The sequence below is a fragment of the Palaemon carinicauda genome, chromosome 19 (genome assembly GCF_036898095.1).
Source record: "Palaemon carinicauda isolate YSFRI2023 chromosome 19, ASM3689809v2, whole genome shotgun sequence".
NCBI lineage: Eukaryota > Metazoa > Arthropoda > Malacostraca > Decapoda > Palaemonidae > Palaemon > Palaemon carinicauda.
In genome coordinates, this window is record NC_090743.1 from 126,465,280 (window position 1) to 126,492,697 (window position 27,418).

Consider the following 27,418-nt stretch of genomic DNA (forward strand, 5'->3'; position numbering starts at 1 on the left):
TGGCTCAGAAGAACAAGTGAATAAAATCTGTGTACAATAATGCTTAGTGGCCAAAGATCAATTTCCAACTCAAGAATTCATAATAAAGAATAAAATCTATAGATTGCAAGACTGCAAAAGACCATACAGTGACAATGGTCAAACCACTGATAACTGTGAAGTAAACAACTGGTATATACTAAGTATATATACAGTACTGTATAGTATTTCTATTACCACAGTTCCTTTTCTTTATCCATAGACACAACCTTTTTTAAAAATAACAACACAACATCCCTAATTATCATCATCATCATCACTAAGCCACAACAGGTTATATTAAATATTTGAACATAATTTACAATTTTTATCACTGAATAAGATTTTTGACCTGTGTTGTACACTGTGGAGTGGGAATTTTGATACAAAATAGTCTACAACAGAAGTACAGCAGTGGCGCTAACTTTGCACAATTACCCATGAACTTTTGTTGCTCCTATTTTCTGTTAAATAGTTACTAGAGGGGTCAAATTTTCCCAAAACTCTAGAGATATCTTTCAACAGCTTTGCAAGAAGGATGATCCAGTGTTACGGAATAATTTATTGAAAGGATATAGTAATATCACAAAATCTTATCTGACCACTATAATACCTATATAGCAGGCACAGGCAACTACTCTTAAAGAGGACCACATTTTACTATACCCAAGTGAGCGAGTGCCGCATGATAATAGATATTAAAAAAAAAAATCACTTTCCCATATACTGTACTGTACACCATTTTTTTTTTTTTTTTTTTTTGGCATTTCTTTGTTTTACTTGTCTTACTATGAAAGTTTATATGAAACAAAGATCTTCCATTATTTCCTAATGATAATGAATGATGGTTACTGGTATAAATAAATACAGTTTCAGTAACCGAGAAAATCTCGGGGGGGATAAACAACAATGCATGTGGCCCAAGGACGTTGCCCGTGTATGCTATACAGAAATTACAGAATAAGTTTGTTAATATCAAATAGTGAAATATTAAAACATATACCACAGACATTTAATTCTAAGGCACAAAAACACTAATTTCAGTAAAATTCTCAAAAGATAAATGACTAAATAAAAATTTCCAAAAGCAGTCTGTTTATATGAATGAAATACCGAAAATAAAACTGATAAGAATAAGAGTGAGAGAGATATCTGTGAGTACTGCACAAACTATCTTTACTGTACTGATAATTAATTCTGTGTGATTATTTTAAGGCATAATAATGAAAATTTTCAAGATAATTGTATTTTTCCTAACATACATACCACGGACTACTGTTTAGAAGAACCTATTCCCCCCCCAGGCCTAATCCCCCTAATTCCCCCTCTCCACGTACAGACCCTGGCCACATTTGTTTTCCCACAATGGCCTAGGAAAAGGCCTCAGACGACCCTTCTACTCCCGGTCATTGACACGAGGTCAACCTGCCAGCTTCTCTCGCAACCGTAATTTTTTCCTTGTGTTAGACGTATGGTTACTCTCGCATTCCTCTGTTACTTCGTATTCCCTTGTGTGTTCACTAAGTATGGAATCTGTTCGTGTGCAGCGTCGCTACTCAGGTGCTAATTGGCAGTTGTGTGCAGCTTTCCTACAAATGAGGCCAGGGCCACGCACATGGAGAGGGGGAATTAAGAGGGATTAAGCCTGTTGGGGAGGAACCCAACCACTGAGGGGGGGGCAAGGCAGCCTCAACTTGGTGCCGGTCCCAAGCCCGGGTACATGGGGAGGGTTGGCGGCAGGAAAGGCATCCGGCCATGAAAAATTAGCCAAAACCAATATGACCAGTGGAAATTGTGAGATTAGAATTAATGCTAGGGTATATATATGATGAAGTGTGGGACAGACGTAGATGGAGAACGCTGGCCAGAAACATCGACCCCACATAATGTGGGACAAGATGCAGACAAAGAAGAAGAAGAAGGAGGCCTGTTGGGGTGGAAAATTCCAAGTCATGGGTGCTAGCTAGCACAGGTTTTCCTTAACAGTGGTCTGTAGTAAGTCTGTATCAGAACAAACCTACTAAAATTTTGTTTAGGAATCTAAGCGAGTCTAGAATACTTCCAATTTTCATATCATATAACTTTGATAAAGTGAGGTATGGATTCATGAATTGTTCTATATCACAGTATTAAAGTACTTTACGGTGTACAGCAAATGAGGCGAGACAGAATAATTGGTAACATCAAAACTAACTAAGAAACAGAGTTAATTCAAAGAAAAAATTATCATAGTACTGTACTGTGAGACAGATTAACTTCATGATTTTTGGGGTACATAGACCTGTGTAGCAGCCTGTAAGTCATTCATTGCTCAGTGCAGCTGTGGGGAAGACTCAGCAGTTTCAGTATGAAGTCATAAGAGGTTAGACAGCAGAGAGAAACTAGAAAGATACAATTCAAGTACAGCTATGAGCTAAAGGAACACCACAATGACTTAAGTAATGCCTGCAGTGCACTCCAAAACGGTGCACTGATGTTACTACACCTCCACCTTAGATGTCAGGATGCCAGATAATCAATCAATTACACCTCCAAGAGAGATTTTTTGTGATGACATCTATCTTTAATTATATGCCCTGTATGCATTTTTTCAAGGCATTGATCATTCATTTCCTTTTCCACTTTCACCTCCCAAGCTGGTTACATCAACAGAGGCACACAAGATTTTCAAAGAGTAAAATCTTCAAACAAAACAAACAATAGCATTTCTCTGAACAAATCTTTATCTCAAACCTTATGTTCAAACTGAAAGCCAGATTATTCTACTAGTCAAATAATGTACACTGTACACACTGAAACAATAAATGTACCAATATACTTATGTACATGTTAAATCTTAAATCTAAACTATCCTGCTGTAATAAGGAAGCTTTCTGCTACAACTTTAATTTTGTTCATTAGGTTAAGCTGTGCAAAATGCTTAAAACCCATATATACTTCTCTTACACACTATTCTTTGTAAATATTGTATTGCTGTACACAAAACATGGAATGCAAATACACGTGTTTACCCTCAATGAACTTTCTATCGAATTTCATTAAGCACGAGCTACAACTTGTATAAGTGAAAAGAAATTATACAAAAGGACCTAGTCAAAACCTACAGTGAGATGTGATCAAGGATTCAAGAACAAATATAGACGCAAATATAAACAGCTTTTGGACTTGAACCAAATCAAACGTCAGATAAAATTATCCAATATTACGGGAAATAAAAAATTTAACTAACCTTGGGAACGTCTCATTCATAATATAAATAGAATCTAGTGAATGTGGTTTAACATGATATTTGACAAGGAAGTACTCTACAGAATACAGTTATGGGTTTTTTATTAATCTACCCCTTAAAATCAAGCACAGCACTACCACAAATGCAGAAAAAAACTTGTTGATTGCACGACACAAACTCCCGTGTCTGAAATTGTAAATGGGCACAAATCTCGCTCCCTCAACTTCTAGATTAGAACTTTCAAAGGTAAGAATCAAATGAAAAATAACTCAATCCAGTGCAAAAATTAAATTAAAATGAGTTAAATTCTTTATAAAAATTATTTTGTAACATACAAATATAGCTCTAATAAATTGGTCAACTCACTAGCATACTAAAAATAAGGGATAGCGGGGGATGGTTGCTTACGAGCTGGATGCCTTTGCTTACTATATTGGAATTAAACAGCCCATTCTTGGAACAAGTTTGTTCTCATATGTAGGCCATAACTTATTGTTGCACATGCCCAAGTGGAGTCTCAAGCCTCAACATCAAAACTCACAATAGTCCAAATTTACAGTTCATCTTTCTTCATCTGTAAACTGGATGAAATGTCATTGTCCTTAAGGGGATATGAACTCTTATTCTTGGGGTAATAGTTGATACAGTAATGAGATCACCTCAAAATAGTACTGATACATTCCTTTTTATTTACACATAGAAATATTTCGCCAAAAATCAGTTTGGGGATGGCAGAGGATCATTACCAGATCTCAAATTGTTGAATGGAGATTACCAATGAAGACAATTTTTTAAATCAATCCTCAAAACAAGAATGAAAAAACGAAAAAAAGAAAAAACTGGAAACTACAAGTGGCAATGCTGTTTTCATCGACTGTACTTGTCGGCAGATAGTATAGTGTTAACCCCGCTCATAGTTGGAGCCAGGATAATCTAACAACTTTTCACCAAACACACACAAATAAAAGACAAAAGATAAGCAAAGGCGGGATGTGAGAATGAAAGTCCCAGAGAGAGAAAATCTACAAAAATAATACTCAATATCCAGACAGTTACCACATACTGGGGATCAGCATGATTTCTACTCCGGTAATTCCAGGAGATCCCCTAGAGTGAAAGGGGATATCCCATATTCATTGTTGATCACTTACTGATGGAGGTAGGAACAGAATTTGTCATCCCATTACGTAAGATTTTAAAGGACGAGTAAAACTACATAACAAACACCCAGAGGAAGGAAGACATCGTGTTAGCCCAAAGAAGGAGAGGTTTTCTACAGACAAACCAGAGTCCCACCAGAAGTGTATTGAATGAAACTCTTATTCAAAATATTTCCTCTTTACCTATAAAGTTGAAACTATCTTCCTCTCCTCAGTATTTGGTACAATTTCTAAAGAGTGGGACCTCTACATACGAATTTAATCCGTTCCACAGCCGACTTCGGATGTAGAAAATGTTCGGATGTCGAAACAAATTTTCCCATAAGAATACATTGAAATAGGATTAATCCGTGGTTGAGCCCAAAAACCTATGATAACTCCTTAATAAATTACTACACATAATTACACATGACAATATGCACACTAAATTAGATAATAGACATGTAAAAAAGAATAATTATCAAGAAATAATAAATAAGAAACGGGTTTTTAGCGTCACTTTATCTTAGAAAGTCCAGCGCAGGTGTTGTTGGTCTTGCTACGCAGAGAGAAGACGGACGGGCGGCGAGGAGGTAGAGAGGGTGATTACGATAAACGTACACTACTGTAACTTATTCTAACTTGCACTAAGTGAACTTTAACCTAACTTAGCTTATTTATTTTTTTTATTTTCATATTTTATATTTTTTTTTTACATCTTTTTTTCTTTTTGATGATTAATTTTAATCACTTGCACTCTCTCCACTTAAAATTGATAGAATTTTTTTCTCTTCACTCTTTGCCATTTTCTTTGAACCACTTCCATCCTGTTCATCACGGGTTCGCTTTGTAGTTTATTTTTAAAGAAGCTATCGATAGAAAGTTGCTTGGTACGGCTTTTCAGAATGTTTCGAAAATAAGTTAGGGAAACATCATCGAACTGCGCAACTACACGACAAACCTGCAATTTTTTGGAAGGTATTTGTCGATGAAGTCGACCACGTCTTGATATTTTCCCAACACCTCTTTTATTTGTGCCGAACCTAACTCATGTTCTACCTCCTCGATCCCTTCCCTGTCATCACTCATTTGCTCAGACATAGCATGGAGTTCCTTGACCTCCTCTATAGTAAGTTCGTCGTGATGCTCTTTTGCAAGTTCACTCACACACAAAACGTGATTTATGTTTTTAGTCTCTCTCTCCCTCTCTCTCATGCTTTTCAATAATTACTTGCTTTACTTCTAAAGAAAGCATTTCCTTATTCCTTTTCTCACCACTACCACTTGCGAAACTAAGCCTTTTAAGACCCATGATTTACGTAAAATACTGTAAAAGGATGAACGTAAAAAATCACGATTAAAACACAGTTAATAGCAGAACGCACAGGGCACAACTACAGGAAGCCGACGAGAACAGAGGAATGTCCCAAGCCCCCGCAAATTGAGGGTCCCTCCGAGGTAGAAACGCTGCCTTCTATCGGCGGAAATAAAAAATACATCCGGCGCTATGAGTACCACATACGCGTACGGGTATTGTTTACTTCGGGTGTCGAAAAAAAATTTGGGTGTAGAGTAGGAACGTGTTCGAATTGTACTTCGCGTGTCGAAAAATTCGGTTACAACCGGTACGACGAAAATTACTTACTTCGTGTGTCGAAATAAAATTCGGGTGTAGAGTCGAAAAATTGCTCGAATTTTACTTCAGATGTTGGAAAATTCGGATGAAGAGGTTCCACTGTATATTCATCATTTCTGTTTTTTGTACATTACTGTAGTTTTGTCAATACATAATTTTGTGTTTTCTACAGAAAGTTTATTTATTTTGCTGAGTGAAGAGAGAAGGCAGATTAGATTTGTAACACTGGACCTATAAAAGGATTTAAACACACTACCTCCAAAAGACACCTAAATCAAAGTGCTGCAAATACCTTCAACAGAACACCTTTTTTTTTCTCAGGGCCAACCGAACACATATATTACACGATAATGAGTGGGTAAGTGCCATTTTTCACAAGCCTACCTCCGCTTTCATATATAAACATTATGGATTTTTCTGGGTCTCATCAATGAAAGCAAGTAAAACCGTCTACAGGAGAAATATCAGGTAGTGATTCCCTGATCAGTTGATACAAATCAGGGCATACAATACCAGTAGGTAATATCTAAATTATCAACATGCATCAGCCAGCTCTAATGTAAGCATTCAAGTTGTCTTGTTATAACTCTTTTTCAATCATTCTTTGGGGTCCTCTGAATTCTTAATAACAGATGTAGAAAACTAACACTTACAATGGCTTCGACCTTACCCAACTTAGGAGGCTTTGGTTGCTATTGTATTAAACTCTTCGATGTTGGACCTACAACAGGCTCTACATGTATGAAGTTCAAAACCCTCTCTAAGTTCATCATCACCCTAACAAGTATTTAATTCTTTCTAAAATAGAATAAAAATTACTTTTACCTGCAAGGAAAAGTTACCCAAAGTAATTGGCAAAGAACAACCTTAGGGAAGTTATTAGATTACTGTATTAATAAATTAGCAGGGTTTTCAAAATAACTTAATCTATTCATACCTTTCTATGATTACATTCCTTCCTACAAGATTTGCATTTTGAAAAACAATCACCAGACCTTCTCGACCACCTTCACATCATTGATAAAGCTATTACTCTATTCTCTTTCCTAAAATACTCCCAAACTGTGCAAGATGAAATGCCATATCGTATTTGAACAAGAAAATACTTTCAAGAGCCAAGTTTGGAAACTTGATTCTCACAAAACTCGTAGTTACTCAGACTAACTGTGCATGTATACACCAAGGCTCCTAGAACTCTGAACTATACATATTAAGTTTTGGTGACAAATTATGCTGCTTCTTGTTTTTTTGCATGAACTAACCACAACACCGTCATATACTATATTAGCCAATAAATTCACAACCATGTACTGCAGTACAGTATATTTCAACAACAACAACAAACATTTCCACAAAACAAAATTTAAAATTACAAAACTCAGTAGCTTCAAGTCAAAACATCTTTAGAACAATATAAAGATCACGTTAACCTAGTAATACTTCCATGCAAATTGACAAGGCGGACGGGTTACTAGCTTTAATAACATACTTTCTATTAGATTTACACAGACACTAATCTGCTTTACCAAATACAAGACAGAGAAACAGATGACAGAGAAGTACAGTATATTCAAAGGAGCAAAGAATTGTCTGGCACCCCTCCTATCAACCAAAAACCAATCTTAACACCAGAACAGACCTTAAGAATCAAGCAAATACACGAGGATTAATAGCAAAATACTTTCTCTAGTCAATCATGTTATTACTGTACTGGACTTGTAAACTCATGCATAAAATACGACAGATTGTTATGGAGAGAATTTGCATCACAACAACCGCAGTATCGTGTACTGTACAATGCACTTAACCCTGTGTGTGCCAATCCCTCGAAAAAGAATTTGGAACTCCAGCTGCTGGACTATTTATCTGACATTTTGCTTATCTCATATTAGCACAAACTTTTGTATCATATAGCTGAATAAATTCTTTCCATAGATATATAATTACACATTTTGTAAAATTTTCATATACAGTATGTAGGCTAAATAAGAAAAATAAAATTGGTCATAACTAGACATAAAACATGTCCAATGGCACTCAAAGAGTTAATCAGCATGCTTCATGAGAGGTTGTCTACATCGAATCATTTTACTACACTGAAATTAAGAAGATAGAACATTTTGGTTACAGTACATTAATATACATATCTAATACAGGGACCTTTATTAGTAAACCAACAGAAATCAGATAAATCATCACTTACCTCAATCCTCTAATTGGGCCCCACTTCGGTATGGCACAGGCATCCTCCGATTTGATAAGTTCTTGGTCGCTCATTTTGAAAACAAATCCCTTCCCACAATACGTAAAAAAAAAAAAAACCTAAACCCAAAACTTTAAAATATATGGAGAAAAAAAACTATACAAATATGGCAAAAACAAATTTAAATAACAAAAAATCTAATATCCTAAGAGCCCACTTCAAACTGGTGCGATTTTGTCCGAACAGTAAAGCAAGGACAAAGACGCAACGCTGCCTTTTACCATCATCATCAATCTGTGGAAGATGCAAAGGAATAAATGTAATCTCATGCTACCCAGTTACTGCATAAGCTTATAATAATAATTAGGATACAAAATGTGTTGAAAAAACAAATCCTACATCCAGTCAAACTACGATACAAAGTGGCATCTCAAGCAAATACATACGAGTAAAATTAGAGGAAACACACCCAATAGAAATACCTTATTAAATACTCATTAAAGATGATTAACTCAAAGAAATCTAGTCTAATTAATTCAGAAATTTTGCCCTGATCATTGCCGACACTAAAGCAAGGGGGTACCTGTGAGTAAACGTCTATTTGTAAAATGAACATTGCTAAGCACCCGTGGTCTTCAGTACTTTACACGTAGCAAACCTTAGGCTTTAACTTGGGTAACATACTTCACAATAGCCAAAGGAGAGCCGAACAGGGTGTTGTCGACAAGACTACCAAACTATGGAAAATCTTCAACTAAAACTAGTCAAGCCACTGTTCATGTTACCATGGCTGAGGAGAGACTTCCATATAACTCTAAAAGATTGTATATCTATCACAAATTGGAAGTTTCCATTACCAAATGCTTTTTAAAATACAGATTTTGCATAAATCAACTAAATAATAATCCCGTTTAAGTTTTGCAATACAAGTGATAGTGATGATATACACAGAATTTTAGCTTTTCCCCATCTAATTATAGACTGGGCACACCACATTTGATAATCAGTAGTCCATCATTGTTCATTTTAAAGATTTTTACCTCGTCATAAATAAAACCATACGAAATTCTGGCAACCTTCTCATCTTCACATTGCTTACATTGACATATTTCTTACCACAAGTTGTAGAAGCATGGCTTGAAGACAAATGTCTTGAAGGATATCTGGGTAGCCAACGTTAAACGAATTAATTTTTTGGCAGTGGGTTTAATCTATCAATGGAACATTGCTTCTTAAAGGAATTAGATGCAAAAGTTATCTAGAATTACATAATTGAGAATGGAAAAGATCCGACACACAAATAGCAATCATCCCCTCTTCCAAAATATAGCAAAATGGAGCTAAATCTCCTTCAGTGCACCAGCACCAGTAAACATCAAAAGCTTCTCACCTTAACCCTTTTACCCCCAAAGGACGTACTGGTACGTTTCACAAAAGCCATCCCTTTACCCCCATGGACGTACCGCTACGTCCTTGCAAACAAATGCTATACAAATTTTTTTTTTTCATATTTTTGATAATTTTTTGAAAAAATTCAGGCATTTTCCAAGAGAATAAGACCAACCTGACCTCTCTATAACAAAAATTAAGGCTGTTAGAGCAATTTAAAAAAAATATACTGCAAAATGTGCTGGGAAAAAAATAACCCCTTGGGGGTTAAGGGTTGGAAATTTCCAAAGAGCCTGGGGTTAAAAGGGTTAAACTAGGCAACCCATTGCCATATTCCGCACCTGCCAGCTTAAAACATCTAGCACAAAACCATAGGTTTCCAGTTATGGTAGTCAACCCATCATAACTAAAAAACTATGGATCTGCGCCAAAAATCATTATCAAAAATATTCAATATGCATAATTACACCATATTCCACTAAGAGATTGTGTTCCTATTTATACAATCGTGTACAGAAGCATCTCTATAAATCAAACCAGTGAAGCTATACCATAATTCACAGCACACCAAAAATTTGTGAGGGGAATTCATTGTTGATGAAAAAAAAAAAAAAAACCATACATTTTTAGAATAGCTTTAATATCATATATCATCAGACATTTGAAAGATATTCTGAAATATATTTACTCATGAACCATCACTAGTATAAGATAAACATCAAAACCTCTTGTTCCTCCCTCACACTCTCATTGGTGGTGACCACACCATACCTGAACTAACTTAAATACATACTGTTCTTATTCATCGCATTTCTAACATATAATCTTGAATTTACACCTCCAAACAACAAAGCTAAATTACTTAGGTTAAGTAACAAACCTCAGGTTGATTCATATGGTTTTTCAAGCATGAAAAACTGCAAATACCAGCCAGGTTCTAATACAAAGGGGGGAAAAAAATACCTTAAGCTGGAAACTGTCTGCAACAAAAGTTATATAGAGGGATATATATACGATACTTAAATTTCATACACAAAGGTTACCGCTATCATACATACACTCCTGTAAAAATTAACCAATAAACCAAAGGAGAAACCAACATGAATTATATATAATTATGATACTTTAATTTCTTGCTACATGAACCACATACTTTTCACACTGGATACCTTTTATCTATTATGGATTTCATTCAGTTTAGGCTTTCACCTCCTAAAACTTGGGTTTCACTCTTGAATCCCCCCAAAATGGATAAAACAAGATAGCAAGTAAAAAAAATATATGGGGGTGTACGTATGATAGCGGCCACATGTATGTATGACGGCCAACCAAAAATACGACTGTGTGAGGGGGGTCTCGGGAGGGTTTCTAGCCCCAAGTTAGTCAAGTAGGTAAGGACACTGCTTGTAGGTTAGGTTACAGGTGGAAGTTTAGGTTAGGTGTTCAATTTTTAGGCACGCAGGAGGAACTGGCCGCTGATATAAAAATGCTCCAAAATATGATTTATAATTTTGGGTATAAATTGAAATAAAAAGATTTATCAGTCGTACCAATTCCTTTGGCATCACGAGTCCAATATAAACGAATCGATTCACCTAAATTTGGTTAGATTGGACTACCAAGATAGTATACCAAATGGCAAATGTAGCGGTAAAGTTGTATTGCCCTGTAATACACTACAATAATACCAATATGGCCTACCTTCTCAAAGACAGGTCTATGCCCAGACTAACCTATGCATTCGCTAAAAAGCCCGGAATAAAGGTAGCAAAATGAAACTGCAACCGAACAAAGGCATTGCATCATATAAAAAAAAAAAAAAAAAAGATGTAACCAGAAAAACCGGATTATGACCAAGATGTCCTTCAGAGGGACACCTGTGCTGGGATAAGGTACCGTAAGTTATGTCCATCTATGCAAATTAAACCCCATGTATAAAACTCGTCCTAGGCCAGGATTACGTCATATTTTCTACATGTTGATATAATAATATGAAGAGACACGAGAGGTAAAGATTTCCCATGTAAATTATACAAATATGTCCTTCGCGTACTTACGGTGGGCAAAGCTTGACTACAAAAAAGTAGCCATTTAATTACACTCCACGCCATATTTGTTACTATATGTAGCCATCAACACGCATAACCATCACACTACATAATCATTAGACGGAAATTCACTAAATACTCACTTTAATTTTTGGAATTTATCCCGAAGAATAAGGAAAGGTGTTCTGGTTTTCAGGACACCTTTTGTTGCTATGACCAAAACATCGAATGCAGGGTTGCCAGATTATTTCCACTGGATTATCGTACATGAGCCTTAGAATTATAGTTTTTTGACCAAAATTATCGTACACACTTTCAACATAATTATTAAGGAGTTAGCCTACATGATTAACTTATTTCAAATTTTTCTAGTATAACTGTTTAATTAAACACACACACATATGTATATACCTAAGGTTTGTATCGTACATCGTACCAGACCTAAAATAGTCGTACATGTATAATAATTATCGTACAACTGACACCCTTGATCGAATGGACATCATCAACGTTTTCTATAAAATCCGTTTTCTATGATAACGTGTCCGATTGTCATTCCATTGACCTTGGCATTAACTTCGAACACCTGTCACACTCGAATATTTATTTTTCTCTCGAATAGCTTTCTGATTTTCGAGATACAGAAATTGCTCGAAAATAAATTTTGATATGTATTCTATTAAATTCACGTGACCATTCAAATAAATTGAATAATAAAATTCATGGTAGCAAGGTTCATTCACAGGACTTCTAATAAGGATAAGAATATACAAGGAGCAATTATTGTTCCATTATTTTTTAATGAACTTCGATGTATTCGTATTTCTATAAATGGCATGTTGTAATTGATCGAAGATGATATAAGATCGTTATTCCTCATGTAATACAATGCTGCAATTACTTCATGCAAATAAAACCAAATTAAAATTAACCACTCCAGTGACAATCACCCCCACTGAGCACCAAGTCATCAGAAAAGAAAACAAATACATGACTAAGCAGTGCTCAGTGGCCAGGGCTCAGTGAGCACAAGGGAAATTCCGCATTTTTTTTATATTTGAATTGCTTAGTAGGGTAAATATATGGCATTTCTTTATAATAATGTGTAAAGAATAGTCTCTACGAATCCTATATCGAAAGAGGATTATGCAAATGAGTTCATTATTATTATTATTATTATTATTATTATTATTATTATTATTATTATTATTATTATTATTGAATTTAAAGCAATAACTTTTTCAACCTATCTTTGAACATTATTCATAAAATGAGAGAGAGAGAGAGAGAGAGAGAGAGAGAGAGAGAGAGAGAGAGAGAGAGAGAGAGAGAGAGAGATAGCATGTGGCTCTCGGTCTCTGATAAAAAAAAATGCATGGTGTAGACACCTGGTGGACTAAAGCATGCCAGCCAACAGGACAATTCTACAAAGAGACACCAGTTGTCAAGCTGCCTGTTGGTGTATATCTGTCTGTCCGTCTTTTCCCCATGACTAATTTGCGATTATTATTATTATTATTATTATTATTATTATTATTATCACAAGCTAAGCTACAACCCTAGTTGGAAAATAAGATGCTATAAGCCCAATGGCTCCAACAAGGAAAAATAGCCTAGTGAGGAGAGGAAATGAGGAAATAAATAAACAATATGAGAAATAATGATCAATTTTGTTATTTTCTTTAAAATTCATAATTAATATATGAACTGTTTATCTTAATATTTTTATTCTTAAGATATTTTATTCTAATTGTCCATTACTTGTAGTTTATCTATTTTCTTATTTCCTCTCCTCACTGGGTTATTTTCTCTGTTGAAGCCCTTGGGCTTATAGCATCCTGCTTTTCCAACTAAGGTTGTAGCTTACCAAGTAATAATAATAATAATAATAATAATAATAATAATAATGATAATAATTCCCTACGATGGTTAGCTAGGTACCTACCCTCACTATTTTTTCACCCACCTTTCCTATCAGCTATAAAAACATGGAGATGGTCATCAGCTATATACATTTGTTGACCTTGGCAGCTAACGGGTAGAGTATTAGTCGATTGTGGGTGGCCACATATGGAAAAGGGTATATGGAACTATAGAACCTTAACAATAGCTGCTCGCCATACTAGATGTGTGTGTGTGTGTGTGTGTGTGTGTGTGTGTAAAATGAAAGTAATAACTCTAAGTCTTGTTACTTTTCCTTTCGTGGCTATAATACTTTTGGATGCTCATCACGTGTCAGTTGTCGTGATTTTTACACACACACACACACATACACACATGAACATTGCATTTAGGCTAAAATACTTTGCTGACGAAAAGCTAAAAGGTTTATCAAAGTCATTAACTCCTCCCCGAGTCCTTGATATAAAGTGACGCACTATAAAAACAAGAATCTACATCTTCAAATTTACATAATTATACACTTCGTCTGGCCACAGAGTATCATCTCACATTTGCGCATTATCATTCACCTCTGTTTTGTTGAGGCACAATAAGCTTCCTGGAGGTGACGTTTGTCAATTGTTACATAGAACGAATTAACAAAATTTTATAGCCATTTTCTCACTTAATTTGCCTTCAAGTTTTCAAATTGGTAGCAAGAAAAAAGTCTGGCGCGTTCGAACTCAAACTGCACGATGTTCCCGCGAGTTCTCTTTCTTAAACCCACCTTAATATCTTTGATATAACTCTTAAATGTCCATTGCCGTCGGATCCTTAATCTTATTGTATATTAAACATTTCTCTTTAAGGACAAATATTCTTTCTTTTTATTCTAGGAAGCTAGTTTGACAAGTTTATAGGTAGGCCTAATATATATTTATTTCTTTTACTTGTTTCATATTCGTGCACAATCGCGTTGAATAATGGACACTCGCACTAGGTGTTTAGTTCATACCTTTACATCCTATAGGAGAGAGAGAGAGAGAGAGAGAGAGAGAGAGAGAGAGAGAGAGAGAGAGAGAGAGAGAGAGAGAGACTATAAATCCACATCAGATATATGACTTGCAATATTACATATAGCTACACATTTCCCATTACTACTATTAATACTCTAACTAAGCTATAACCCTAGTTGGAAAAGCAAGATGCTATAAGCCCAAGGGCTCCAACAGGGGAAAATAGCAATGATAACTTTAATGATGTACAATTATTAGTTTTGGAGTGACGCCCAGCCAAGTGACGTTTCTCAGAACGATGAGCCTAGTTAGCAAGACCATGCGCCTTGAGTGCTAACTAATATATAGTAGCGAAAATTGGGACAAATTAACGATGCAAAACTGATAAAGATTCCACTAAACAATTGGATGATCTAAAACTATGCTTTAACTGTAAGTGAGGCAACAAGCTGACTTAACTTTCTTAGAAGTTCTTCACCAGAATGTGACCAGATCTATCTTATTAAATTGCCTAACTATTCTTTTCAAATTATTTGGCTTTGGCTTCGACGGATAATCATGGAGAAATTGTTCTAATTTTCGTAGGTTGTTTTAATAAAGTAGAAAAAAATATTTTTCACAAAACCTTACTGTATATACCAAGGGCACATAAATATTAATGCAGACACGGCTATTGAAAGAGCATTCTAAAATTACAAATCAGTCCTTAAACGTTGATTAAAATTTAGAATGGCCTTACCTTCTATCTCTGCTAGTAAGAAAAATAGCTGGGATATATGTGGCGAGAATGTGACAAATAGAAACGAGTTCTGAGAACATGCGACGACACACCCCTAGTAACAGTTCTCTGATTGGCCATGGCTGATCTCACGCCTTGTGCTACCACTAAAGTGCCAGATAATGCATAATAAATACTTTATTAGTTTACAGTGTGAAGCAGTGTTGATTTAAATCCGTGTAAGGATCTTTAATCATACTGTCAAATGATGTTTACCATAGATTTCTCCAGTAAGAATTCAATATATGATCATTGCGAGGTTAAAAATAAAGTTTAATTTGCTATATGATCATATTTGCAATATCATTTGATTACTACCAGTCAACATAACGTGTATATTAAAAAGTATAATGCTGCTTGAGATAGTTACTTTGCACCTTTAATTTATAAATTAAACACATTTGAACTGAAAACTACATAAGCAATATGTTTTACCACAACGTAAAATTTCTAGAACAAAATCCGGTCGGAGAGCACATGGGAAAACAGGCTTTGTGACGTCATCATATGACGTCTGCTGTGGTAAAACACATTTTTCTCACGTGGCAGAAGGAGAAAGTTCTCTACCCTCTTAAGGGAAATTGACGTTGATAAAACCTCAATTAGCCTATAGTATTTGCATCTACTTGTTGTACATGCATCTGGTTATAGACATTTAAAAAATATTACAAGCTGAGTCGTATCACTTGGCAGTCCGATTGACCCAGTGAACTTCTGACCAGACATGTTATGATGTCATGGTGACGCAAGTGAATGACGTCATTAGGATCTTCCAGTTTTGGATAATGAGGACACAACAGCTTTGAAGATGACTACGACAGACAACGCAGCAAGACTGGATATTTTTTATTTTCAACAAGTTACTATTTCATAAGCTGAGAACTATTTGTTCGATATGAAAAAAATAACATTGGAAAAATATTACGTCCAATAAATGAAATTTAGTTTAGTTTTAAAAGCAGGATCAATTAGAAAAGAGATTCCTGTCACCAAGAAGGAAGGATAAGGAGAAATGCGGTAGATATTAATTGTACTGAGACAGAATAATACCGTTGACTGCATCAACTCTACAATTAATCTGTACTCTAGTTTCTATTTTTGGAATTTTTTTCTCTTAAACCCAATGACCCAATCGGGTAGTTGAATCAGTAGAACTTCAAAAGCTCAAACTCGCAGCAAATGTTTTCACGTTGAACAGGCTTACGGAAGTCCTTCTATAGTCTATTATCATATCCGTTTTAACCCTGGATAGGTACGCTCCTCGGACACCCCTTTAAGGGTATACTCGGACGCGAACGATCCCGACGTCAAAAAAAAATTCTTGAAAAATCAGTTTTTGCAGTAACCTCCTTTTTTCTTTTGCCAAAAAAAAACTTCAATGAATGCTTAAAACAACTGTAAAGATAAATACTACTCATCTGCAGAAAAACTATTTATTATAAATATTTTTAAAAATTAAGTAGAAAAAAAAAGACCTGACATAAAAATTCATAAAAAAAAAGTTTATACATATATACACAAATCCTTTTAGGAATTGATTCTTGAATGTTTAGGACACATCTTGATGTATTTTGGATGAAGTCAGACCCATGGAGGTGAAGATCTGAAATAAGAAAAAAAGGGTAACTTTTTTTGGCCAAAACAATTTGTCCAAATTTCATGAATTTCTTTGGGTACCCAAATGAAATAGGAAGTGGCTAATTTTTTTAGGGAATAAACATATGTTATCCTAAAATAGAAATATGTAAAAAAATCTTCATTATTTTGTAAATTACATTTATATCAGGGGCCATATCTAAAGGTAATTTTTTGAGTACTTAGAAATTTCGTAAAAAAATACATATATTTAATATATAATATGATATTTATGCAGGTAAAAATATACCAAAATATCACAAATTCTATAGGGAACAAGAATATATATAGATAGGGCAGCTTACGCTTCGGATATGTCCACAAAATGGCCGCCAACCACACTCACTCAGACTCCCTAATCTGCCACTTGAAATGTAGGAAGGGTATGTCAATTTCAAGGTGTTATTTACTAATCTAATTATTATTGGATATGCATAAAAATTGTATGGTGGGTTGCTGGATAATTGTCGATTATTTTACGACTATAAAATTAAAATTCTGACCCAAAAAAATTTTTTTGAAGGGAAATAAAATCGGAAAAAAAAATGTAAAACAATATATTTTAGCTAAAAAAATTTGATGATATTCAATCAAAAAAGAAGTAAACAAAATTTTCCGACAAATAAACATCTAGAGGAATCATTACTCTGTGATAGTTCCTTAGTACGTAGTAATTTTGAAAGAATTGGGAAAAAACGAAAAAATGGCAATCACCGGAAAATCGAACACATACCTATATATACGCCATATCTGGCTAAAAAAAAGATAGGCATGGGTAGCCAGATCATCTAGAAACACTTTCCAACACTATAAAAATATAAGTTTTGCGACACTACTTGCCAATTCCTTACGGTAACATGACTAAGCAAAAAAATGCAAAACAAATAAAAAGGGGCACTCGCGGAAAAATGGCTAACATTCTAATATACGGCATTTCAGAAAAAAAAAAATTCCGCCACGTGCTATGCAAACCATCAAGGCACATTTTCCGACAAATAAACATCTAAATGAATCATTACTCTGTGATAGTTCCTTAGTACGTAGTAATTTTGAAAGAAATGGGAAAAAACGAAAAAATGGCAATCACAGGAAAATCGAACACACCTATATATACGCCATATCTGGCTAAAAAAAAAAAAGATAGGCATGGGTAGCCAGATCATCTAGAAACACTTTCCAACACTATAAAATTATAAGTTTTGCGACACTACTTGCCAATTCCTTACGGTAACATGACTAAGCAAAAAAATGCAAAACAAATAAAAAGGGGCACTCGTGGAAAAATGGCCATTCTAATATACGGCATTTCAGAAAAAAAAAATTTCAGCCACGTGCTAGGCAAACCATCAAGGCACATTTTCCGACAAATAAACATATAAATGAATCATTACTCTGTGATAGTTCCTTAGTACATAGTAATTTTGAAAGAAATGGGAAAAAACGAAAAAATGGCAATCACAGGAAAATCGAACACATACTTATATATACGCCATATCTGGCTAAAAAAAAATAGGCATGGGTAGCCAGATCATCTAGAAACACTTTCCAACACTATAAAAATATAAATTTTGCGACACTACTTGCCAATTCCTTACGGTAACATGACTAAGTAAAAAAATGCAAAACAAATAAAAAGGGGCACTCGCGGAAAAATGCCCAACATTCTAATATACGGCATCTCAGATAAAAAAAAAGACATGCACGTGTTAGCCCAACCATCAAGGCACACTTTCTAACACATAAACATGAAAAAAAAAAATCAATAATATACGGCAATTTCTTACTACGTAGTAAATTTTTACAAATATTGAAAAAAAACAGAAATTGGCAACCGCAGTTAAATACCCAATATACCAATAACTACGTCGTATCTGACAAAAACAAAATCACGCATGGGTAGCCAGATCATCTAGACACACTTTCCAACACTAAAAAAGCAAAAGTTTTACGACACTATTTGGCAATATCTTACGGAAAAATGACTTGGAAAAAAAATGAAAAAGGGGCACTCGCGGTAAAATGCCCGACATTCTAATATACGGCATCTCCGATAAAAAAAAAGACATGCACGTGTTAGCCCAACCATCAAGGCACACTTTCTAACACATAAACATGAAAAAAAAATGAATAATATACGGCAATTCCTTACTACGTAGTAATTTTTACAAATATTGAAAAAAAACAGAAATTGGTAACCGCAGTTAAATACCCAATATACCAATAACTACGTCGTATCTGACAAAAACAAAGTCATGCATGGGTAGCCAGATCATCTAGACACACTTTCCAACTCTAAACAAGCAAAAGTTTTACGACACTATTTGGCAATATCTTACGGAAAAATGACGGCAAAAAAATGAAAAAAAATGAAAAAGGGGCACTCGCGGTAAAATGGTCCTCGTGGTGATGAACGACATTTTAACTAAAAAAAAAATCATGCACATGGTAGCCAAACAATCCACCAAGACTTTCCACAACTGATAACCTATACAAGTTGCACCATTCTACGACAATTTCATAATACGTAATAACTTTGATAATTATGCAAACTACCTTAGAAGGGTAAACTCGGTCGCGCTCGACCCCGACGCGTCTCAGAAATCGGGGAAGGAGTACAGCTACAGCAATGCACATCTGGACACTACTAGAGCGTGTAGGGGAGACACCTCCTGCAGGTCGATCACCCACAAATTCAGTCACGGGGGTGAGTCACGTGAGAAAAACCTGTTTTTTTTTGACGCTCGGGGTCGCGAACGACCCACCGTACCTATCCAGGGTTAATGTTGTTAATATTTTCAAATGATTTTATTTTAATTTTCATTACTTCTCATATCGTTCATTTGTTTCCTTTCCTCACTGGGCTATTTTCCCCCGTTGGAGTCATTGCTTTTCCAACTAGGGTTGTAGCTTAGCTAGTAATGATAATGATGACGTGGTAATTCATACACTTTTAACATGTCCAGCCGTAAACAGAGACCTGGACATCATTTGTCCAACATGTAGAAATTTATGCTGCTCAATATTTTAAAAGATAGCTGTTTTTCTCATTTCATACATACTGTGAAGCCCTTTCCATTGACTACTTGTATTATTTAAGACTATTTATAGCTCACACCCAATCATTTAGGGTAAAGCATGGCTTAGAAAATTTCCTATAAACAAGTCAAATGAACAGATACATTTCCTATAAATGCAATATCACCAACAATACAATGAGGATAAACACGTATATAATGAACTTCTATAATTTAGGAGTATAACATTTTGGCTTTCATACCCTTAACCCTGAAGACTTTTTACAATATGTTATCACCTAAATTTTCTTCATCATCATCTCCTCCTACGCCTATTGACGCAAAGGGCCTCGGTTAGATTTCGCCAATCGTCTCTATCTTGAACTTTTAAATCAATACTTTGCCATTCATAGTTTCTTACTTCATGCTTCATAGTCCTCAGCCATGTAGGCCTGGGTCTTCCAACTCTTCTGGTACCTTGTGGAGACCAGTTAAACCCCAACTTTTCAAGTAAAATCATCACAAGCTGAAGCAGAATGGCTACAAGAAACTTATATAGTTGAATATCATTGCTGCTTCATGTGTGTTTCGTATTCGTTTTTATTTCTTTCAGCTGTACCATACTGCATTCCCTTAATATCCGTGCATATCTCATTGTCAGTAAGGAGATGGAATATCATGTGATCTTGACTCATTTTAGTGTTACCAACTGTACACAAAAGTAAATACAGGATTTGTCATTTATGGGAAGTCCGAATGGAAGTTCAAAGTTCAGTGATCTGGAATCGTATTAGTAATGTTCTTGGCATTACCGCAACGTTTCAATTAAACTTGTCCCGTGCTCATCTGGCTCAAAGTATACTGGAGAGGGAGAGTCATCTATTAGCTATTTATGCAAAATTCCAACCATGTCTTCTTTGTCTGGCAAATTTTCATTGGTTGCTTGGGAGCTTCATTCTTCTCCTACGAATACAATTGTTCATGCTCTAGTTTAGAAACAGTAGAGTAATGTAATCTTGGGCTGATGAGAGACCAAGCTGAGGCCAGCCGTGGTTGACACGGAGAGAGACCGATCTCTGGCATTAATCAAATTAAAGTCAGAAGGGTAACTCATACCCTTCCCTTTCTTGACCCTGGTTAGGAATCAGCCATAGCCTGTAATACACCACTGAGGTTGCAGGCATGCAAGTAAGCCACATTCTCTACCAGGAGCAAAGAAGAGAAGGAAACAGTGTTCCAAATTAATGCAATCCTGCAGTTCTCATCTTCTTGCACAGTAATTAGATGGTTATTTAAATTCTGGGAAAGCAATAATTAGCAAGATATTTTGAGGAAGGGGGAAGGGGTTATAAAAAAATAGCTTGGTTTCCTCACTAAACGGCTTGGAACTGACATGTAAACATAGTCAACCAAACAGAATTCGTGATGCCAGCGTACATAAATAGAAGTTCGTGATGCCAGCGTACATTTGATATACTGTATATTCAAAATATACTTAATTAAAAATGGATTAATTACTCAAGTGTCCATAAAATATGAATTTTACAAACAGTGACACTTTTGAGTAATAACTCAATGTTTAATTTAGTATATTTTGAATATACAGTATATCAAATGTACGCTGGCATCACGAACTTCTGTTTATGTACGCTGGCATCACGAATTCTGTTTGGTTGACTATATTGACATGTCAGTTCCAAGTCGTTTAGTGAGGAAACCGAGCTATTTCCTTTTTATAACCCCTTTCCCCTTCCTCAACATATCTTGCTAATTATTGCTTTCCCAGAATTTAAATAACCACCTAATAACTGTGTAAGAAGATGAAAACTGCAGGATTGCATTAATTTGGAGTAAATGGAGAGCGTGGTGTTGCAGACAATTACCCAAAATCTGGAGAAGGCAAGACTGTATTTGCTTAATGGGGGAAGAAGAAGTTCCACAATATGTTGATACATTTCTGCAGATGCATTTGATAAACTTATATGACTTTACTGAATACATAACTAGAAAAATAGAGGATAATAAAAGAAATTCTACAAGCTTTTCCTTATAATAAGTGATAAATGTGTCTACATGAATAACAGACTTCTCAAGTTGTAACTGCGGCACCTGGAACGAAAGGTGAGCTTGTTGTCCACTGGGACAAACATGTCTAATTCTGACTCAAGATAAACACATACTGTTTCAGGTCGAGAACCTCTTTCTGACAAGATCTCACATGCATGCCAAATGATCTAACTATAATGTGCACAGTGAAAGGGTTCTCTTGACACAAAATCGAAACTGTCAATCAAGGTATTTAGGTTTCTATGTAGAGATCTCTATTCTGAATACACTCAACAGAATGTAAATGAAATCCTTCAAGAGGACACACTGGGTTACATGAACGTGTTTCAGAGACAACACTATATTCCTCTGCACTTTCAACGATAACAAGTTTTTATTAAACAAACTGAAATCAATGTGATTTGGCTAAAAATATAGATATATTCACAGGATAATAGTTTTGGTTAACATAGTAATCAGCTCACACAGTTGTGGAGTTGCACTACACATAGTTATATACAAAAAAATCCTTAAAATTATATTTCTGAGGCATTGTCCTCTGCTATATTGAACTCTGCTTTTTTCCTTCACGGAGGCCCCCAGTCCCTTCTTGATTACTGGCTTATGCAAGGTGCTTGAACAACGTTCATCTTCCCAAAACACAAATTATATATCAATATTTAATTACGGACTGGACATTTTATGACAACCAACCAACGATGCAGAAGACTACCAACAGGGCCCCACTAAATGAAAGCAAACAGCATCCAACTACCGCATCATACAAAAGTTTTTGAAGATAGTCCTGATATATGTCTTCACTCAGGCTACAATTAATGCAACGTCATGGCTTATAAACAATATTTTTTTTACATGAAACTTCCTTAATTCTGCTTAAAAGCCATAAGATTAAATTAGATTAACTTTACAGAAGAAATCCTATATCAATATCTAGCAAATCCTTTTACAAAGGAAGTCGTTCCCAAATTTCATAGCATGTTCTTTCATCTCTGACAATAGAGTTAATAGAACATGAAACACGTTTGTCAGTAGGGAATGACATCACCAAAAGCTATGGTAACCAAATTCTCTTTGTAAATCATTAGAAGTGAAACCCTAAAAAACTAATCTACAAGGCAATTCTGTAATTACTAAAGTGATAATCCCTAATTCAACAAGAAATAAACTGTTCACTTGAACAGTTCAGTATTTTACTGCCTTTACATAGTAATTGTGACATTATTTACATAGATAAATATGAGCATTATTTAAAATCCACCGAAGATGACAAGATTATACCATTGAGAAGAGTTACTTGATAACATCACAGAACTGCATATAATCTGACGCAAAAATGTTTGGCTGTGTAGTTGAAATAATCATTCCAACTTTGTGGATCTTCTCTAGATGATATTCGTGTTAGACCCTCAGAAAAAGATTGTCTGTCTATGAAAAGCTTTCAGTAAATAGCTACCCTTGGGGGTCGAACCAAGTTTCCAACTACTTTGCTACCTTGTCACTTTTTAAATAGCCATCAATCAAGAGGCTAAAACTACATCGCTCAGATGACATCTCAAAATCAAAACTGAATGACATGGAAGAGGACAGATACCCTAACGTGTGAATGACAAAATGAAACTGATGTCAGACAAAAAGTTTACGATTGGACACAATAAGAGAAGGTAAACCACACTGAAGTGTCAACCAGTTATTTCATTTACGAGACAATGAGAACACAAGTTCCACACAGTAAAAATAAATGCCAAGTACGACACAGAAACACAGTACAGACGATCAAAACTAATCAATTCAAGTAATCCTTACTGGAGGTGAAAATGGCCTTCACAAATGCCAGGTAAGGTAAAGACATATGTAAAGTAAAATTGACAGATGAATAAATTTGTACCGGAAAATGCAATCTGCTGTGCATGTAAAATTTGTTTTGAACCCGTACCTTTAAACTTATGACAACCACTAGTGTAAAATTAACGTTTCTAAGATTCTGTTCATAATGAAATATGAGAAGGCTGGACTTCTCTTTTTGTCAATATTTATGTATAACCTGAAGACGCTGAAAGAATAAAGTAAAAAAATTATGTGACAGAGCAGAAAATGATGTTTTACAGATTAATTTTCTTGTCATGAACTGATACCGAAAATAAAAATACTATTATTGCACATGGTGGACAAATTTTTTTTTTACTACATTGTTTACATGTGTCATCTAACTAAATTTATGAATAAAAATTGAACCATCAAATACAAAAGCTACAATAATATAATAAAAATCCTAAGTTTTACTATAAGAAAAAATATACTTAAAAATAAAGAATGAGCACAAAGAACTTTTATTTTATGTTATGTGAAAATTACATTACACAAGAGTAAGTTGTATTACAAGAAGTCCCACATGTTATTACAAAGACAAGATACTGTATTCTCATTCCTCAAATTAAAGAAGATACTTCAGAAAGTAATAACATTGAGCGGCAACACTATGGTGCAATATACTTATCCTTAGCAACTGATTAATTCTATAAATTTAATAAAAAAAGACGATAGAAACTAATGAATATCCAATATGGTACTACAAAAATTCCAAATTTGAGAAACTTTTGCTGTGATTGTACTGTCTTTAAGCAATGATAATCATCAGAATTTGGCAAGACCAATATTTGTGAATAATTCTTATTAATTTATCTCCCTTCTGGTATTATAGACACACCACCTAAACAGACTTGATCACCCAAAACCACACCAGTAAATTCAACTGAAGTAATTTATGAGCTATAACTTCTTTGGGTGAAGTCCTTATGTATAATGTAATAGAAGTCTCTTCCAAGTATTTCAGTTAACAGAGGAAAAAAAGAAGTATGATTCAATACTCATTAATTCCCTTACTATTTTTAATAATTAAACTCAAAAGACTGCCACACAACTAATAAAATCTTGGCACTGCCTTAACTCTAATAGGCAAGCAATGAGGGTATTAAAGTGGGTATTTTGAAGCTGGAGCTCACAACACATACCTTTGGTAAGCATACAATAAAAATAGGACCTCACATGAAAGATAACATTAGAATAACAGAAATAGAAATTTGTTTATCAGTTTCAAGCCCATGAAAGTTTTCATTTCAATAATGTTCATAAGTGAATTCCATTAAGTTTTCCATTCTATGCTTTTTGATTTTTAGAAGCTATTTCCAGTACAAGATTTGTGGGGGTTAAAATATGAAATTGGACTTTAAAACATTCAGAAGCTGATAATTTATACTCTAATAAAACAAATGGTAACTCAAGTCACTCTACTTGAATTGCATACGCATTTCATTGCCAATAAGATGAAAAAACTCCCCGTATACTTTCAGCTGCATGTTAATTAATTTGTCTGAAATCACTGATTACATTTGATTTTAGTTTTTATCTTAATATGTGGCACCCTAGCAGTACCAGCCAAACTCGGTTGAGTCCCTTGTCAGGCTGGGAGGAACGTAGAGAGGAGAGGTCCCCTTTTTTTGTTTCATTTGTTTGATGTCGGCTACCCCCCAAAATTGGGGAAAGTGCCTTGGTATATGTATGTATGTTGTTTAGGCTTCTTACACATACATTCAATCTAAATTACCAAAATTTTTTTACGTGTATACACCTTGCATTAAAAAACATCACCTTATACCACATGGAGCACATAATCAAAAATACTGTAGGTGTAACAGACAATTAGGATCTTCAAGTACCCACCAATAATAATGATACCCAAAACAACAGCACTTATATAACTTTCAATTACATTTCAGTTATGAACTATAATAAGAACCAATAATGACAGTACTGTATACACAGGTTTAAACAATATGTGTCACAGCTATGAAATCTTACTCTGATGCTGACAGCTGAATGACAAAAACAAAATTTATATCACACTTTACTATAAATCAAGAAGTATACTGTGATTATAGAATTAGAAAAAAAGTTAAAAATAAGTGGAAAACGGTAATTTATTATTTTCCAGTGTAAATTTCAAGTGCCTATTCATCAAGAATTACAATCAATATTGTCAAAACACTAAAGTTTATAAATTCAACCTACCAGTAATTGTTGAATATACAAATTCTAGTATCCCAGAGGTCATCTAAACCTGTGCCAGAGCGAAATAAAAAAATGTAGGCCAACTACATAGGTAATTGTACAACATAAAAGAACCAATACAGTAGAATAATATTTTTTTGATTCTAGCTAATTTCCCTTCTGGAGCCCTAGGGCTTATAGCATTCTGCTTTTCCAATATGGGTCGTAGCTAGTAATAATAATAAAATTAATAATAATAATGGTACTTAACATAGCATAAGCAAATTCAAACCAAGAATTACTGGCAAAAATTGTATCTGTCATTTTGACTGATATTAAGGGTGTTGCATTTCTAGTTGCTACAATCTTAGCATCAGTCTTATATTGTCTCTCTTTAACAGTTACATGACCAAATATATGATTAAGAACTACAAAGGATATTTATCAAATAAACTATTCAAATAAATCTCTAATAATGTGATCTAGCATCAGGATGTTAGAAACAAAGCTTCAATAAAAATCTGGTTGGCTACTTGTTTCCCTAGAAGACTCCTTCATCTTAAATGTGGTGACATTGGAGAAATGCAAGATTCTATATCTATCTACAGGAAAATATAAATATCTACAATCAGTTTTCACCTTTAAACAGACAAAATGGAAAAACGATATGCAATGCTCAAAATTCCTCGAACGCAACTTTAGAAAGAAGAAAATATCAAAACAAAACTGAAGGAGAAACATAAGGGATTGGATGACTCATTTCTTTCTGGATGAGATATCAAGGAACATTTATAAAAGTAAGCATTTACCATAAAAAAAACTTCAGAAATCTACAACATGACAAAAGTTTTTCTAGTGCCTTAGAAAAAAACATAATGCTCACCAACCTCTAGATATATTTTACAATACAGTGTTCATTGTCCATATATATGTATGTCTATACAGTACAACATACGCACAATAGAGTATACAAATGATAAACAATTTGTCATACCTTACAGATCAAAATTGAATCATCCACACAAACTTGCCCATAGGAATTATTCTTCTTCTACCTAACCAGCCATGTTCCCCTTAGTTCGACACTTAATCATTGTGGCCCTAAGCTGGAACTGTTTCCTGGATAGGGATCTGACGTGCTTCAAAAATGTGTCCAAGTCGATAACGTCCCGACGCAATGCTTCACCCAAGTAGTATATGGCATCCTGCGTTGCTTGGTCTTCAGCATAAGCATTCAAAAGCCTGTGCCAGAAGACATTGTTAAAAATCAAAACATGTCTCATTGTCTACATACTGTGATAGAAACATCCCACCATAACTT

At 34.8% G+C, this 27,418-nt stretch overlaps 2 protein-coding genes across 11 annotated transcripts in view; both read right to left on the reverse strand.

The window, feature by feature from the left end:
* LOC137658839 (uncharacterized) overlaps nucleotides 1-11,955 on the reverse strand; it is a 44,238-nt gene extending 32,283 nt beyond the window's left edge. Inside the window, exons 1-2 of one of the 2 annotated variants that reach the window (XM_068393922.1) lie at nucleotides 11,806-11,955; nucleotides 8,226-8,519 (exon numbers count right to left, since the gene is read on the reverse strand). In XM_068393922.1, the coding sequence (XP_068250023.1) occupies nucleotides 8,226-8,299 (74 nt within the window). In that variant the 5' untranslated portion in view covers nucleotides 8,300-8,519; nucleotides 11,806-11,955. Of the gene's footprint in view, nucleotides 1-8,225; nucleotides 8,520-11,671; nucleotides 11,693-11,805 lie in introns of those variants that run through there. The other variant, XM_068393923.1, reaches the window with a different exon arrangement.
* Nucleotides 11,956-24,357: 12,402 nt separating this feature from the next.
* TSG101 (tumor susceptibility gene 101) overlaps nucleotides 24,358-27,418 on the reverse strand; it is a 90,590-nt gene continuing 87,529 nt past the window's right edge. For all 9 annotated transcript variants that reach the window (XM_068393928.1, XM_068393930.1, XM_068393927.1 and 6 more), the window contains one exon: nucleotides 24,358-27,339. In XM_068393928.1, coding sequence (XP_068250029.1) covers nucleotides 27,153-27,339 — 187 coding nt within the window. In that variant the 3' untranslated portion in view covers nucleotides 24,358-27,152. The remainder of the gene's footprint in view (nucleotides 27,340-27,418) is intronic.